Source organism: Malurus melanocephalus, unplaced genomic scaffold (assembly GCF_030028575.1).
Source record: "Malurus melanocephalus ecotype Western Australia unplaced genomic scaffold, MMel_1.1 scaffold_1098, whole genome shotgun sequence".
NCBI lineage: Eukaryota > Metazoa > Chordata > Aves > Passeriformes > Maluridae > Malurus > Malurus melanocephalus.
This window is the reverse complement of record NW_026624330.1, coordinates 32,530-44,379: the sequence shown is the minus strand read 5'-3', so window position 1 is coordinate 44,379 and position 11,850 is coordinate 32,530. Positions and strand designations below refer to the sequence as shown.

The window sequence follows — 11,850 nt, the reverse complement described above, 5'->3', positions numbered from 1 at the left end:
GGGCTCAGTTCCTTTGGACGCTGAGCAGCCCCAGCTCCCCCAGCCTTTCCTGGGCAGGGAGATTCTCCAGACCCTTCCACATCTCCACATTCTCCACTGGAGCCTCTCCAGGAGCTCCCTGCCCTGAGCAGCCCCGAGATGGACACAGCAGTCCAGAGGTGCCTCCCAGGGCTGTGCAGAGGGGCAGGATCCCCTCCCAGACCTGCTGGGAATGCTCTTCCTAAAGCCCCCCAGGACACACTGGATCACAGATCTGGCAGAATCCAGAGCTGGGGAAGGGGCTGGAGCCCCAGGAGTGGCTAAAGGGGCTCAGCCTGGAGCAAAGGAGGTTTGGGGGGCACCTTCTGTCTCTCCACAACTGGTGACAGCCAGCACCTGGGTGACAGGCACCTCTGAAAATAAAAAAAAACTCTGGAAAAGGTCAGAGGAGAATTTTAGGAARCACTGTTTTACCTGGAATTAGCTGGGCAGCACCAGAGATTTGGGAAATGGGAGCTGTCACTGCTTGTGCTGTGAGAGGATGTGATCAAGGAGAGTTGAGTGTTCTGTCCAGAATTTTCCCTGGGAGAGGCTGGGATGGAATTCCCAGAGAAGCTGTGGCTGTCCCTGGATCCCTGGGAGTGCCCAAGGCCAGGCTGGATGGAGCTTGGCACAAGCTGTGATAACAGAAGGTGTCCTTGTCCATGGCACGGGTGGAATGMGAAGAACTTTAGGGTCTGTTCCAACCAAACCATTCTGGAATTCTGTGATCAATAATTTGATTTTGTTTCCCCTTCCAAAAGAAATTTCTGTCCAGGGTTTATMWTAAGGTGCTCTCAGAGCTGTTGTCRTTWGGAACAGAAARTTCTGAAGGTGATTAAAAAACAGGGAAGGGATTCCTGACTCCCTTTTGTGAGTGTTTTGGTCATTGCCTTTGTGCTGATTTTCCCTGTTTTGTTGCTGTTTTGCAGATGGGACACCCAGGAATGCCCCACTATCCCCCCATGGGGATGCATCCCATGGGGCAGAGACCTCCCAACATGCCCCCAGTTCCCCACGGGATGATGCCTCAGATGATGCCCCCCATGGGAGGACCCCCGATGGGGCAGGTAAGACCCTTCCCATGATGGTGCCAGGGAATTCCTCAGGTGGGAAAATCTCCCTGGGAAATGGAAAATCAGTGATCCTGGGGACTTTTATGCTACCCCGGTTAAAACTCTTCACGTGAAAAACAGGGTATTCATACACCTTTATAACTTTAATTATAAATTGCTATAAGAACAAGCAATTAATGCATTTCTAACTTTAATTATAAGCAGGTATTAATCCATGATTTGGGATTTATTAAAGCTTTTTGGAGGTTTCCTGCAGATTTTGAAGTAATAAGGTTGTCTTGGGACTTCATGTTCAATTCTTGGCTAATTCCTCCATCCACACAGATGACAATTATAACAAGGTTCAAGGGAAGAATARGAATATATTGAATTTTTGCAGAATTCCCATTTGATTCCTAGGGATTGGTTTGTAATTCTTGTATTTGGTTGTTGCTGGTGTTATGGGATTAAAAACCAACCCTGCCAGGTGACACAGSCACAACCACGGCCCTGCTTTTGGCACTTTTCACATCAATAACCACAATTCCTGTGTGGCTTCTGATTAAATCCTCAACTCAAAAAAGAAATAATTCTTCTGGGTGTAATAAATATCCCAGGAATGCTTAAAATCCTCAGTGGATACTGAGTGTCACCAAACAGAGCAGAGAGAGGATGGTGGGGAAAGTTGAAGAAAAATGAGGATTTTACTTCTTAGCCCTGAGTGTGTTCGTTAGGAAGTAAAGCAGAAATTCTGGTTTATTCCTCTACATTTTTGTAACTTCTTTTCCACTTCCCACTCTTAGACAGAGGATATTTTAGTATTTCATATTTTAGGGACTTTTTGGTAAATGGAGAGCAAAAAGCTGAAGGTGAATGTCATGTATGGGAGTTGCCCTTTCCTTTGTTAATTTATTCCCTGTGACCTCAGAATTCTGCAGGAATCATTCCCAACCTTTGCTTTTCCTGCTTTCACTTAGGATTCAGTGATGGAATCAGATCCCACATCATTTGATATTGTGCCTTTGGAGTTTAGATTTTCTTTATTGTTATTTCATATCCGACTTTGGAATTTATTCCTCATATAAATATCCCCATTTAGTGGGAATGTGAGGAAGGGAATAAGAATCCTACAAATTTTATTATTTGTTACCTAAAAGGGTTGTTCAGGCTTTTTTAATTAAAAAGGAGCATCACATAATGCTTTTTAAATAAGAATATTGTATTTGATTTTGAAAATAGGATAAAATTTATGGAAAATGTTCTTGAATTGCAGATGCCTGGAATGATGCAGTCAGTGATGCCTGGAATGATGATGTCCCACATGTCCCAGGCTGCCATGCAGCCCACGGTTCCTGTGAGTTTTATTTTTTAAATTTTAAGAGTTCTTTTTTGCAGTTGTTGTTCACTCTTAGTTTGCTTCAATTAGAAAATAAAAATTTCGATTTTAAATGTGTTCTTCATTGCTATGGAGTTGTATGTGGCTCTTGAATGATTGTAAAAATCAGATTTCTGTTATTTTTATATTGTTATATTTCTGTTATTGTTTATATTATTTATATTCTGTTATTTTATATTGTTTTCCTCTCTGAGATCTCCTTTCCACCTTCCTCATCCTTCACTCCATGGGTTTGGCAGAAATCACTGTGACCTTGGACTGTTTGRARGAAGGAAAAATTGTCTGACMAAKAGATTTTTCTCTCTTAAATTTTAAYTTTTTGAGGAGTTTTAATTCAATATTAAAGAAATTTGAATCCATTATAAGGAGATTTTTTGGTATAAGTTCCTGAAATTCAGTTGAGTATAAAAATTGCTGGAATGGCCCAAGGGATGAGGAGTTCTTTGCATGGAAATGGAGAGGGAAAAGTTCAAACAAAATACAGGTGAAGTCTCTGAAGGAAGAAAATTTAAATTCTGWTCTTAGGAAGTAAATTTAATCTAATTCAATCTAAGAGATCCACTTAAAACCAGTTCCAGCCATTTAAATTTAGAAATAAAATATTTTTCTATTTTTTTCCCATGCAGATTCATACCCCTAAGTGAGATTCCTCTGGAATTCCCTGTAGTGCTGAGCACAAACTGTTGCTTTCATTTTTGTGGATTATTTTGACTTCCTGGTGGAAAATTTAATCTGAATAAAGGTCACTGAGGCCAACTGGATGATCCTGGAATGTTTCATCCAAGGATTGTGGTTTTTYCAGGCCATTCCCCTCTGGAAAGCTGATTAGAACCARGGGAATTCCTAAAAAYCAATATTTGGGTCRAATTAATCCTCTTAAAAYACACCACAAATTCCTGACAATTCCSYTAGTTTATTCCAGTTGAATATTATCAAATATAATTGATCCAATGTGGTTTATTTTTAATTTTTAACCAATTTTTCTGTTTTTTTGAGGAAATATTTAAAGTTGGTAGAAGAGAAATGAAAATAAACATGAAGTAAAGCTAAAGGGACAGCCCACAAGGAAAGAAAAGTGGGAAACTTTGGATTCTGTTAATTTTTCTCCTTAGTTGGAAGGAATTTGAGGAAGGAAGATCTCCATGAATGCAACACAAATAGGGAAAAAGGAATCCTTATTTAAGGAATTAGAGCCTTTTGTGGCAGAAAACCATGTAATAATAATAAGATAATAATGATTTATTGGGGATTTAATTCCAATTAATTCAGTATKTGATTGTCTGTTGGTTGTTTTTACAGCCAGGTGTGAACAGCATGGATGCACAAGTAGGTGAGTAAAAAATYTGCTGTAATTTCAAAAAATTATAACAAAATCAGCTGAAATATTTCAAAAACCCACTTTTTCCTAAAATGGGATGGTGCATTTCAATCCTGGGACATTTTTTCCTCGCCTACATTGAGGAATATTTAAAAAAAAAGAAGTAACCAAGCCCTTGTTAAGTTTTATATTTTATTTTATAGGTGTGACCCCTCCTGGAACTCAGGTATGTGAAAAGCACAATTCCAGAAGGTTGGAATGCCAATGTGGTAAATGAGGCTGTAGGAATTTAAAAGAAAACCTTATTTCTATTTTTTTTCTCCCCTTTTTTCCTCCCCTTCCTTTTCTCCTCCGTTTTTCTTCCCCTTATTCCAAGTTTTTGGTTGTTCTTGAAATCCATGGGCCTTGTCCCAACAGAATTATTAAATAAAGATTAATATCCACATAATTTCCATGAGATTTCCATCCTGTGCCAATGGACCATCAGGAAATCCAATTTTCCTTGGCCATACCCAACCACTGCTCAGAGCAGGTGGATGAAGTCCAGATTCCAGGGAATTTGTAGGAAAACTCACCATGGAAAGCAGCAGGAAGTTGAGCTCAGGAAGGCAGAACCTTCCTGAGTTTTCCTTAAGTTTTGAAAACAGGGAATGCCTCTGGAATTTTGACTTGGAGCTGTTGGAGTGTGATCCGTTCCTCTCCACTTTACACCCTTTGGAATGTGGAATTTAACAGCTCCACTGCCAAAGCAGCAGTTTTTTGGGAAAACTGCTGACTTAAGGTGTGATTTTGGCTCCCTGCTTTTSCTGTGCTGCTGAACCATTTGGAAAATCCAGGATTTTGAGGTGAAAGCCCCAATTCACCAGGATTTTCCAAGCCCTGTTTTGTCTCCTCCTCAGACAACGCATCCCGTGGTCTCCACAGTCCAGCAAAGCTCCACCACCACCAGCTCTGCCAGYGAGGATCACTCCAAGCAGGTCTGTATCCCACTATTTTTTGGGGATTTTAATCCCATCCTTTTATCCATAATTAATTTGGCTTCGATTTTTCCCAGAAATCCACGTGGACGGAGCACAAATCCCCAGATGGAAGAACTTATTACTACAACACTGAGACCAAGCAGTCCACGTGGGAGAAGCCAGATGACCTCAAAACCCCTGCTGAGGTACCCCAAATCCCAAATTAATTTGTGGGAACACCAGGATTTCCAAGCCTAATTCCTGCACTGGGGATAGTTCTACTGGAAGCAAACTTTTCCAATRAGAAATGTTCCTAAAATATTTGTATGTGAGGTTCTCCTTGTGGTGGGAGAACCTGAGGGTGAAAAGTGGCCGAAACTCCTCCATTTTCCTCATTTTTAGATGCTTTTTAAAATGAAAAATATGTAATTTTTTAGTAGTAATTAATTTTTTTTTAATTATTTGAGTAACTCTTGGAATCCCAGAATGCTGGAATGGTTTGGGATGGAAGGGACATTATGGATTATCCCATTCCATGGGTAGGGACACCTTCCACTATCCCAGGGTGCTCCACTCTGGCCTTTGACACTCCCAGGGATCCAGGGAGCAGCCCCAGCTTTTCTGGGAATTCCATCCCATGGTTTCACCACCCTCCCAGTCAGGAATTTCTTCCCAATATTCCATCTGGCAGTGGGAAGCCATTCCCTGTATCCTGTCCCTCCATCCYTTATCCCATATAAAAAGTCCCTCTCCCTCCTTTTTATAAACTTTTTATTTTATGTGTTTATTTCTTGCTAAAGAAAATTTTCCATGGAAAAAAATGTTTGTTTTYTCTCCATCAGCAATTGTTATCCAAGTGTCCCTGGAAAGAGTATAAATCCGATTCTGGGAAGCCTTATTATTACAATTCCCAAACAAAGGAATCCCGCTGGGCAAAACCCAAAGAGCTGGAGGATCTTGAAGGTAAAAGGGTGCTGGGCTTGTATTTTTATAAATACATTAATTAATTAACTAAAATAGCATTAAATTCAACTGGGAAAAATTATTTAAAAAAGAATAAACAGCAGTGATGTAAATACTTCATTTTTTATAATTCTGTTGAATAATCCTGACTTTCTGGTTTTTGAACTTCTTTTTYAAAATTAATTATTTTAAACCAAAAAGTCATTTTTATATTTCCCAATCTTCTGTAGTGTCATTTCTAAATTTTATTTTAATATAAATTGGTTAAAGTCTTCAAAGGACACAAACATTAAAATTATAGATAGTACAAAAATATTTAAAACTTTGCTTTTATTCAGTCAATAATTACCAGAACTCCCTCTGTACATAAACTATTTTAAAGCTATATTTTAATCTTTTTTCTCCTTTTTTTTTCTCTAGCAATGATTAAAGCTGAAGAAAACAGGTACGTTTGTAATATTCTGTTAATTTTTTTCCTTTTTTTTCTGAGGGACCTTGAACCTTTTTCCCAAGGGTCATGAAACCTTTTTCCCAAGGGCCTTTCAACCCTTTTTTTCTGAGGGTCTTCAAACCTTTCTTGAAAACCTTCAAAGATTTTTTTGGAGTCTTTAAACCTTTCCTGAGAGATTTGAAACCTTCCAGAGTCTTCATCCGTTTTTCACAAGGGCCTTCAAACCCTTTTTCCCAGGGCCTTCAACACTTTTTGAGAGCCTTCAACCCTTTTTCTTGAGAGCCTTCAACTTTTTTTCGGAGAGTCTTCAAACCTTTTCTGAGAGAGCCTTTGAAGGTTTTTTAGGAGTCTTTAAACCTTTCATGAGAGACTTAAAACCTTTGAGAGTCTTCAGCCCTTTTTCCCGAGGGTCTGCAACCCTTTTTCCCAAGGGCTTTTAAAGTTTACATGGGAACCTTCAAACCTTCATTGGGAGCCTTCAGCCCTTTTCCTGAGGGCCTTCATTCCTTTTTCCTGAGGAACTTCAACCCTTTCCTGAGGGCCTTCAACCCTTTTCCCCAAGGGCCTTTATGCTTTACATGGGAGCCTTCAAATCTTCATTGAGAGCCTTTAAACCTTTCCTGAGGGCCTTCAACCCTTTTCCCCAAGGGCCTTTATGCTTTACATGGGAGCCTTCAAACCTTAATTGGGAGCCTTTAAACTTTTCCTGAGGGCCTTCAACCGTTTTTCTTGGTAGCCTTCAACCCKTTTTYCTKGGGAGCCTTCAACCCGTTTTTCCTGAGGGCCTTCATTCCTTTTTCCTGAGGAACTTCAGCTCTTTTTTCCTGAGGAACTTCAACCCTTTTTCCTGAGGAACTTCAACCCTTTCCTGAGGGCCTTCAACCCTTTTCCCCAAGGGCCTTTATGCTTTACATGGGAGCCTTCAAATCTTCATTGAGAGCCTTTAAACCTTTCCTGAGGGCCTTCAACCCTTTTCCCCAAGGGCCTTTATGCTTTACATGGGAGCCTTCAAACCTTAATTGGGAGCCTTTAAACTTTTCCTGAGGGCCTTCAACCGTTTTTCTTGGTAGCCTTCAACCCTTTTTTCCTGGGAGCCTTCAACCCGTTTTTCCTGAGGGCCTTCATTCCTTTTTCCTGAGGAACTTCAGCTCTTTTTTCCTGAGGAACTTCATTCCTTTTTCTTGAGGAACTTCAACCCTTTCCTTGTAGCCTTCATTCCTTTTCCCTGGAACCTTCATTCCTTTTTCCTGAGGGCCTTCAACCCTTTTTCCTGGGAGCCTTTATACTTTACATGGGAGCCTTTAAACCTTTCCTGAGGGCCTTCAACCCTTTTTCTTAGTAGCCTTCAACCCGTTTTCCTGGGAGCCTTCAACCTTTTTTCCTGAGGGCCTTCATTCCTTTTTCCTGAGAACCTTCGAACCTTTCCTGTGTAACTTCAACCCTTTTTCCTGAGGAACTTCAACCATTTTCCCTGGAGCCTTCATTCCTTTTTTCCTGAGGGCCTTCAAACCTTTCCTGGGAATGTTCAACCCTTTTTTCCTGAGGACCTTCATTCCTTTTTCCTGAGGGCCTTCAAACCTTTCCTGGTAGCCTTCATTCCTTTTTCCTGAGGAACTTCAACCCTTCTCCCCAAGGGCCTTAATACTTTACATGGGAGCCTTCAAATCTTTATTGGGAGCCTTTAAACCTTTCCGGAGGGCCTTCAACCCCTTTTTTCCTGAGGAGCTTCAGCCCTTTTCCCTGAGGGCCTTCAACCCTTTTCCCTGGAGCCTTCATTCCTTTTTCCTGAGACCCTTCATTCCTTTTTCTGAAGGCTTTCAAACCTTTCCTGTGTAACATCAACCCTTTCTCCTGAGGGCCTTCAACCGTTTTTCTTGGGAGCCTTCAACACTTTTACCTGAGGGCCTTCAACCATTTTCCCTGGAGCCTTCATTCCTTTTTTCCTGAGGACCTTCATTCCTTTTTCCTGAGGAACTTCAACCCTTTTCCCTGAAGCCTTCAACCCTTTATCCTGAACCCTTTCAACCTTTCCCAAGTCTTTAACTCTCCCTACCCCCTCATTCCCCTTTTAGCCTCCTCCCTGTGCCCTGTCCCCACACAATGGTGCCCGCAGCTCAGGGCTGTCATTTGTGTCCCCAGCACGAAGCCGGAGGACGCGGCCGCCGCCACCTCAGCCCCCGCCGCCGCCGCCGCTGTGGACGCTCCGAGCGGAGCCGTGGCCGCCCCAACCGCCGACGGTGCCACAGCCACGGCTGCACCCACGGGAGCCACTGCTGAGGGGGAATCTGCTCCGGCTGCTGCCCCGGGGGACACGGATGGTGCTGGGACAGCACCCACCGAGGAGCAGGGCCAGGCTGGAGCCGCCCCCGGAGCGCAGGACGGCAGCACCGACACGGCAGCGGCCACCGTGGAGGAGGCGGCCAAGCAGGAGAGCACGGGAGAGTGAGTGCCAGGGGTGGCTTTGTGCTCCAGGAAAGGGGTTTGGGTGGTATGAGGGGAAATCCTGCTCTGGGAGGGTGGGGAGGGGCTGGGGTGGAATTCTCAGAGGTGCTTTGGCTGCCCCTGGATCCGTCGGAATGTCCAAGGATGGGACATGGAGCAGCCTGGGACAGTGGAAATGTCCCTGCCCATGGAATGGCAGAGATCTGCAAGGTCCCTTCCAACCCAAACCATCCTGGGATTCTGTAATCCCAAAAAACAGTCTTCCAACAAACCTGTAGCACATCCTGAAGTTCTTCAAGGGAATTATTTCATTATAGGACAAGTAGGACAAGAGGGAATGCCATTAAGATGAAGGGCGGCAGGGTTATAACAGGGATTGAGGAAGGAATTGTTTCTTGGGAAGGCAGTGAGCCCTGGCACAGATTTCCCAGAGAAGCTGCCCCTGGATCCCTGGCAGCGCCCAAGGCTGGGTTGGATGGGACTTGGAGCAGCCTGGGACAGTGGGAGATGTCCCTGCCCATGGAATGGCAGTGGATTGGGAGATCTGCAAGCAACCCAAACCATCCTGGGATTCTGTAATCCCAAACACCAAGGTCTTCCCACAAACCTGTAGCACATCCTGAAGTTCTTCAAGGAAATTATTGTAGGACAAGAGGGAATGGCTTTAAGATGAAGGACAGCAGGGTTAGATCAGGGATTGGGGAAGGAATTGTTTCCTGGGATGGCAGTGAGCCCTGGCACAGATTTCCCAGAGGAGCTGCCCCTGGATCCCTAGCAGTGCCCAAGGCTGGGTTGGATGGGACTTGGAGCACTCTGGGACATTGGAAGGTGTCCCTGCCCATGGAATGTCCCAGTGGTGGATTGGGAGATCTGCAAGGTCACTTCCCACTAAACCATCCTAGGATTCTGAATTCCCAAACACCAAGGTCTTCCCACAAACCTGTAGCACATCCTGAAGTTCTTCAAGGAAATTATTTCATTATAGGACAAGAGGGAATGGCTTTAAGATGAAGGATGGCAGGATTAGATCAGGGATTGGGGAAGGAATCCTGGGAAGGTTTCCTGGGAAGTCAGTGAGTCCTGGCACAGATTTCCCAGAGAAGCTGCCCCTGGATCCCTGGCAGTGCCCAAGGCTGGGTTGGATGGGACTTGGAGCAGCCTGGGACAGTGGGAGATGTCCCTGCCCATGGAATGTCCCAGTGGTGGATTGGGAGATCTGCAATGTCCTTTCCAACCCAAACCATCCTGGGATTCTGTAATCCCAAACACCAAGGTCTTCCCACAAACCTGTAGCACATCCTGAAGTTATTCAAGGGAATTATTTTATTATGGGACAAGAGGGAATGGCTTTAAGATGAAGGAAGGCAGGGTTAGATCAAGGATTGGGGAAGGAATTGTTTCCTGGGATGGCAGTGAGCCCTGGCACAGATTTCCCAGAGCAGCTGCCCCTGGATCCCTGGCAGTGCCCAAGGCTGDGTTGGATGGGACTTGGAGCACCCTGGGATGGTGGAAGTTTCCATCTGCCCACCCCATTCCACAATTCCATAAGAATTTACAAAGTCACATGGCAATTCCATAAGAATTAACAAAACCACATGGTGATTCCATAAGAATTTACAAAGCCACACTGCTTTCCTGCAGATTTTCATTTCTTAGGAGCACCAGTGACAGGAATATCCCATTAATTTTCCAGGAGCTGTAGGAATTTTCCCAAGGTGCCATTAAACATTTCCCCTTCATGCTCCTTTTTCATGGATCTGTGCCATTGGTTATCACTGGGAGAAAATAAAATCCTGAAGAGATTTTTTATCTGTTCCAGGCAAAATAGGATCTTGCTTTTTTAGTAATGAAAAATTATGTGGAAAATTATAATTTAGGGTTTTGATCRCTCCAAGAAAAAAAGAAATGCTGTGGGGAATTTTAGACAGCAGGACATAATTAAAGATAACATCCATATTTTTAGGCACTTTTCTTTGCATTTTTATATAAAATATGAATATTCCTGCTGCATTTCAACATTATATTTTTATGAAGAGTTTCTAGCTAACTTCAATTATCAAGCAGCTAGTTGCAGAAGGGAAATATTTTGCTGAAATAATCTGCTTTTTTAAATTTTATTTTCCATCAGTTGTGGTGCCTGTAAGGAGATGTCTTGTGTGAATTATTAGAATTATTTTTTTACTTTGAGTAGCTATTTAAAAACCTCATTCTGTGGTTTTTTATGACTCCTCAGTGGCTCTAACTTAGAAAAAYATGCTGAAATAATAAAATAATTCCYTTTTTAGTGCTGCTGTAAAGAAGGAGGATGAGGAGGCCCAACCAGTTAAAAAAACCTACACCTGGAACACAAAGGAAGAGGCCAAACAAGCATTTAAAGAACTATTAAAAGAAAAGGTATTTGGGCCAATTATTAATATTTTATGGTCTAATTATGAATATTTTATTGTCAAGTTACTAATGTTTTATTGACAAATTATGGGCGTTTTTATTGACCAAATATTAATATTCTATTGTACRATTATTAATATTTTATAGTACTGTTATTAATGTTTTATTGAACAATTATTAATGTTTTATTGGCCACTTATTTATGTTTTCTTGAGCTGCAAAACATGGTTTTATTTTCATTTGCCAGGTTTGACTTTATTTTTTTGTGAATTCCTTACTCYTGTGGAAATGAGGGTTTTCTGGTGAAATGTTGTTTGAGCTCAAAAATGAAATGCTCTGGGGGTTTTTTTTCCCAATTTCTGTTTTTAAGGAATTGTTCCCTGTTGGATGCTGATTCCAGGTCTGATTWATCCCTAATTTTCTGTTTCCACAGCGAGTTCCATCCAATGCTTCCTGGGAGCAAGCCATGAAAATGATCATCAATGACCCCAGATACAGGTACTGAGTCCTTTAACTCCTCACAAACCCTTTTTTAGGGAATTTGACTTCCCAACAATCCAAAATTCTGTCAGTAACAGACACTCCTGCATTTGTGCCATGGGCTTGGAATTTTCTTCTTTCCCTCCATAAAGAAATACTTCCAATAGTTTAATTTTTCATTTGGAAAACGAAACTTGGTATTTCATCCTGATGTGGGGATTAAAATGTTTCAATTATATTTCATCTTATCTCAAATCTGGATTATTCAAACCTGTTGCCTTTTGCTTTTTGGCTGTGTTTTTTCTCATATATTTTCCTTTTTTTTCCCTCCTCTCCTTTTTTTTCCCTCCTCTCCTTTTTTTTCCCTCCTCTCCTTTTTT

General features: G+C 42.2%; 1 protein-coding gene across 1 annotated transcript in view; it reads left to right on the top strand.

Annotated features, from left to right (window-relative positions):
* Positions 1–950: 950 nt before the first annotated feature.
* PRPF40A (pre-mRNA processing factor 40 homolog A) overlaps positions 951–11,850 on the top strand; it is a 21,128-nt gene continuing 10,228 nt past the window's right edge. Inside the window, exons 1-12 of the mRNA XM_057386921.1 lie at positions 951–1,088; positions 2,347–2,427; positions 3,769–3,799; positions 3,991–4,013; positions 4,687–4,764; positions 4,842–4,952; positions 5,589–5,709; positions 6,130–6,154; positions 8,300–8,602; positions 10,888–10,996; positions 11,424–11,488; positions 11,527–11,557. Of these exons, the coding sequence (XP_057242904.1) occupies positions 951–1,088; positions 2,347–2,427; positions 3,769–3,799; positions 3,991–4,013; positions 4,687–4,764; positions 4,842–4,952; positions 5,589–5,709; positions 6,130–6,154; positions 8,300–8,602; positions 10,888–10,996; positions 11,424–11,488; positions 11,527–11,557 (1,116 nt within the window). The remainder of the gene's footprint in view (positions 1,089–2,346; positions 2,428–3,768; positions 3,800–3,990; positions 4,014–4,686; positions 4,765–4,841; positions 4,953–5,588; positions 5,710–6,129; positions 6,155–8,299; positions 8,603–10,887; positions 10,997–11,423; positions 11,489–11,526; positions 11,558–11,850) is intronic.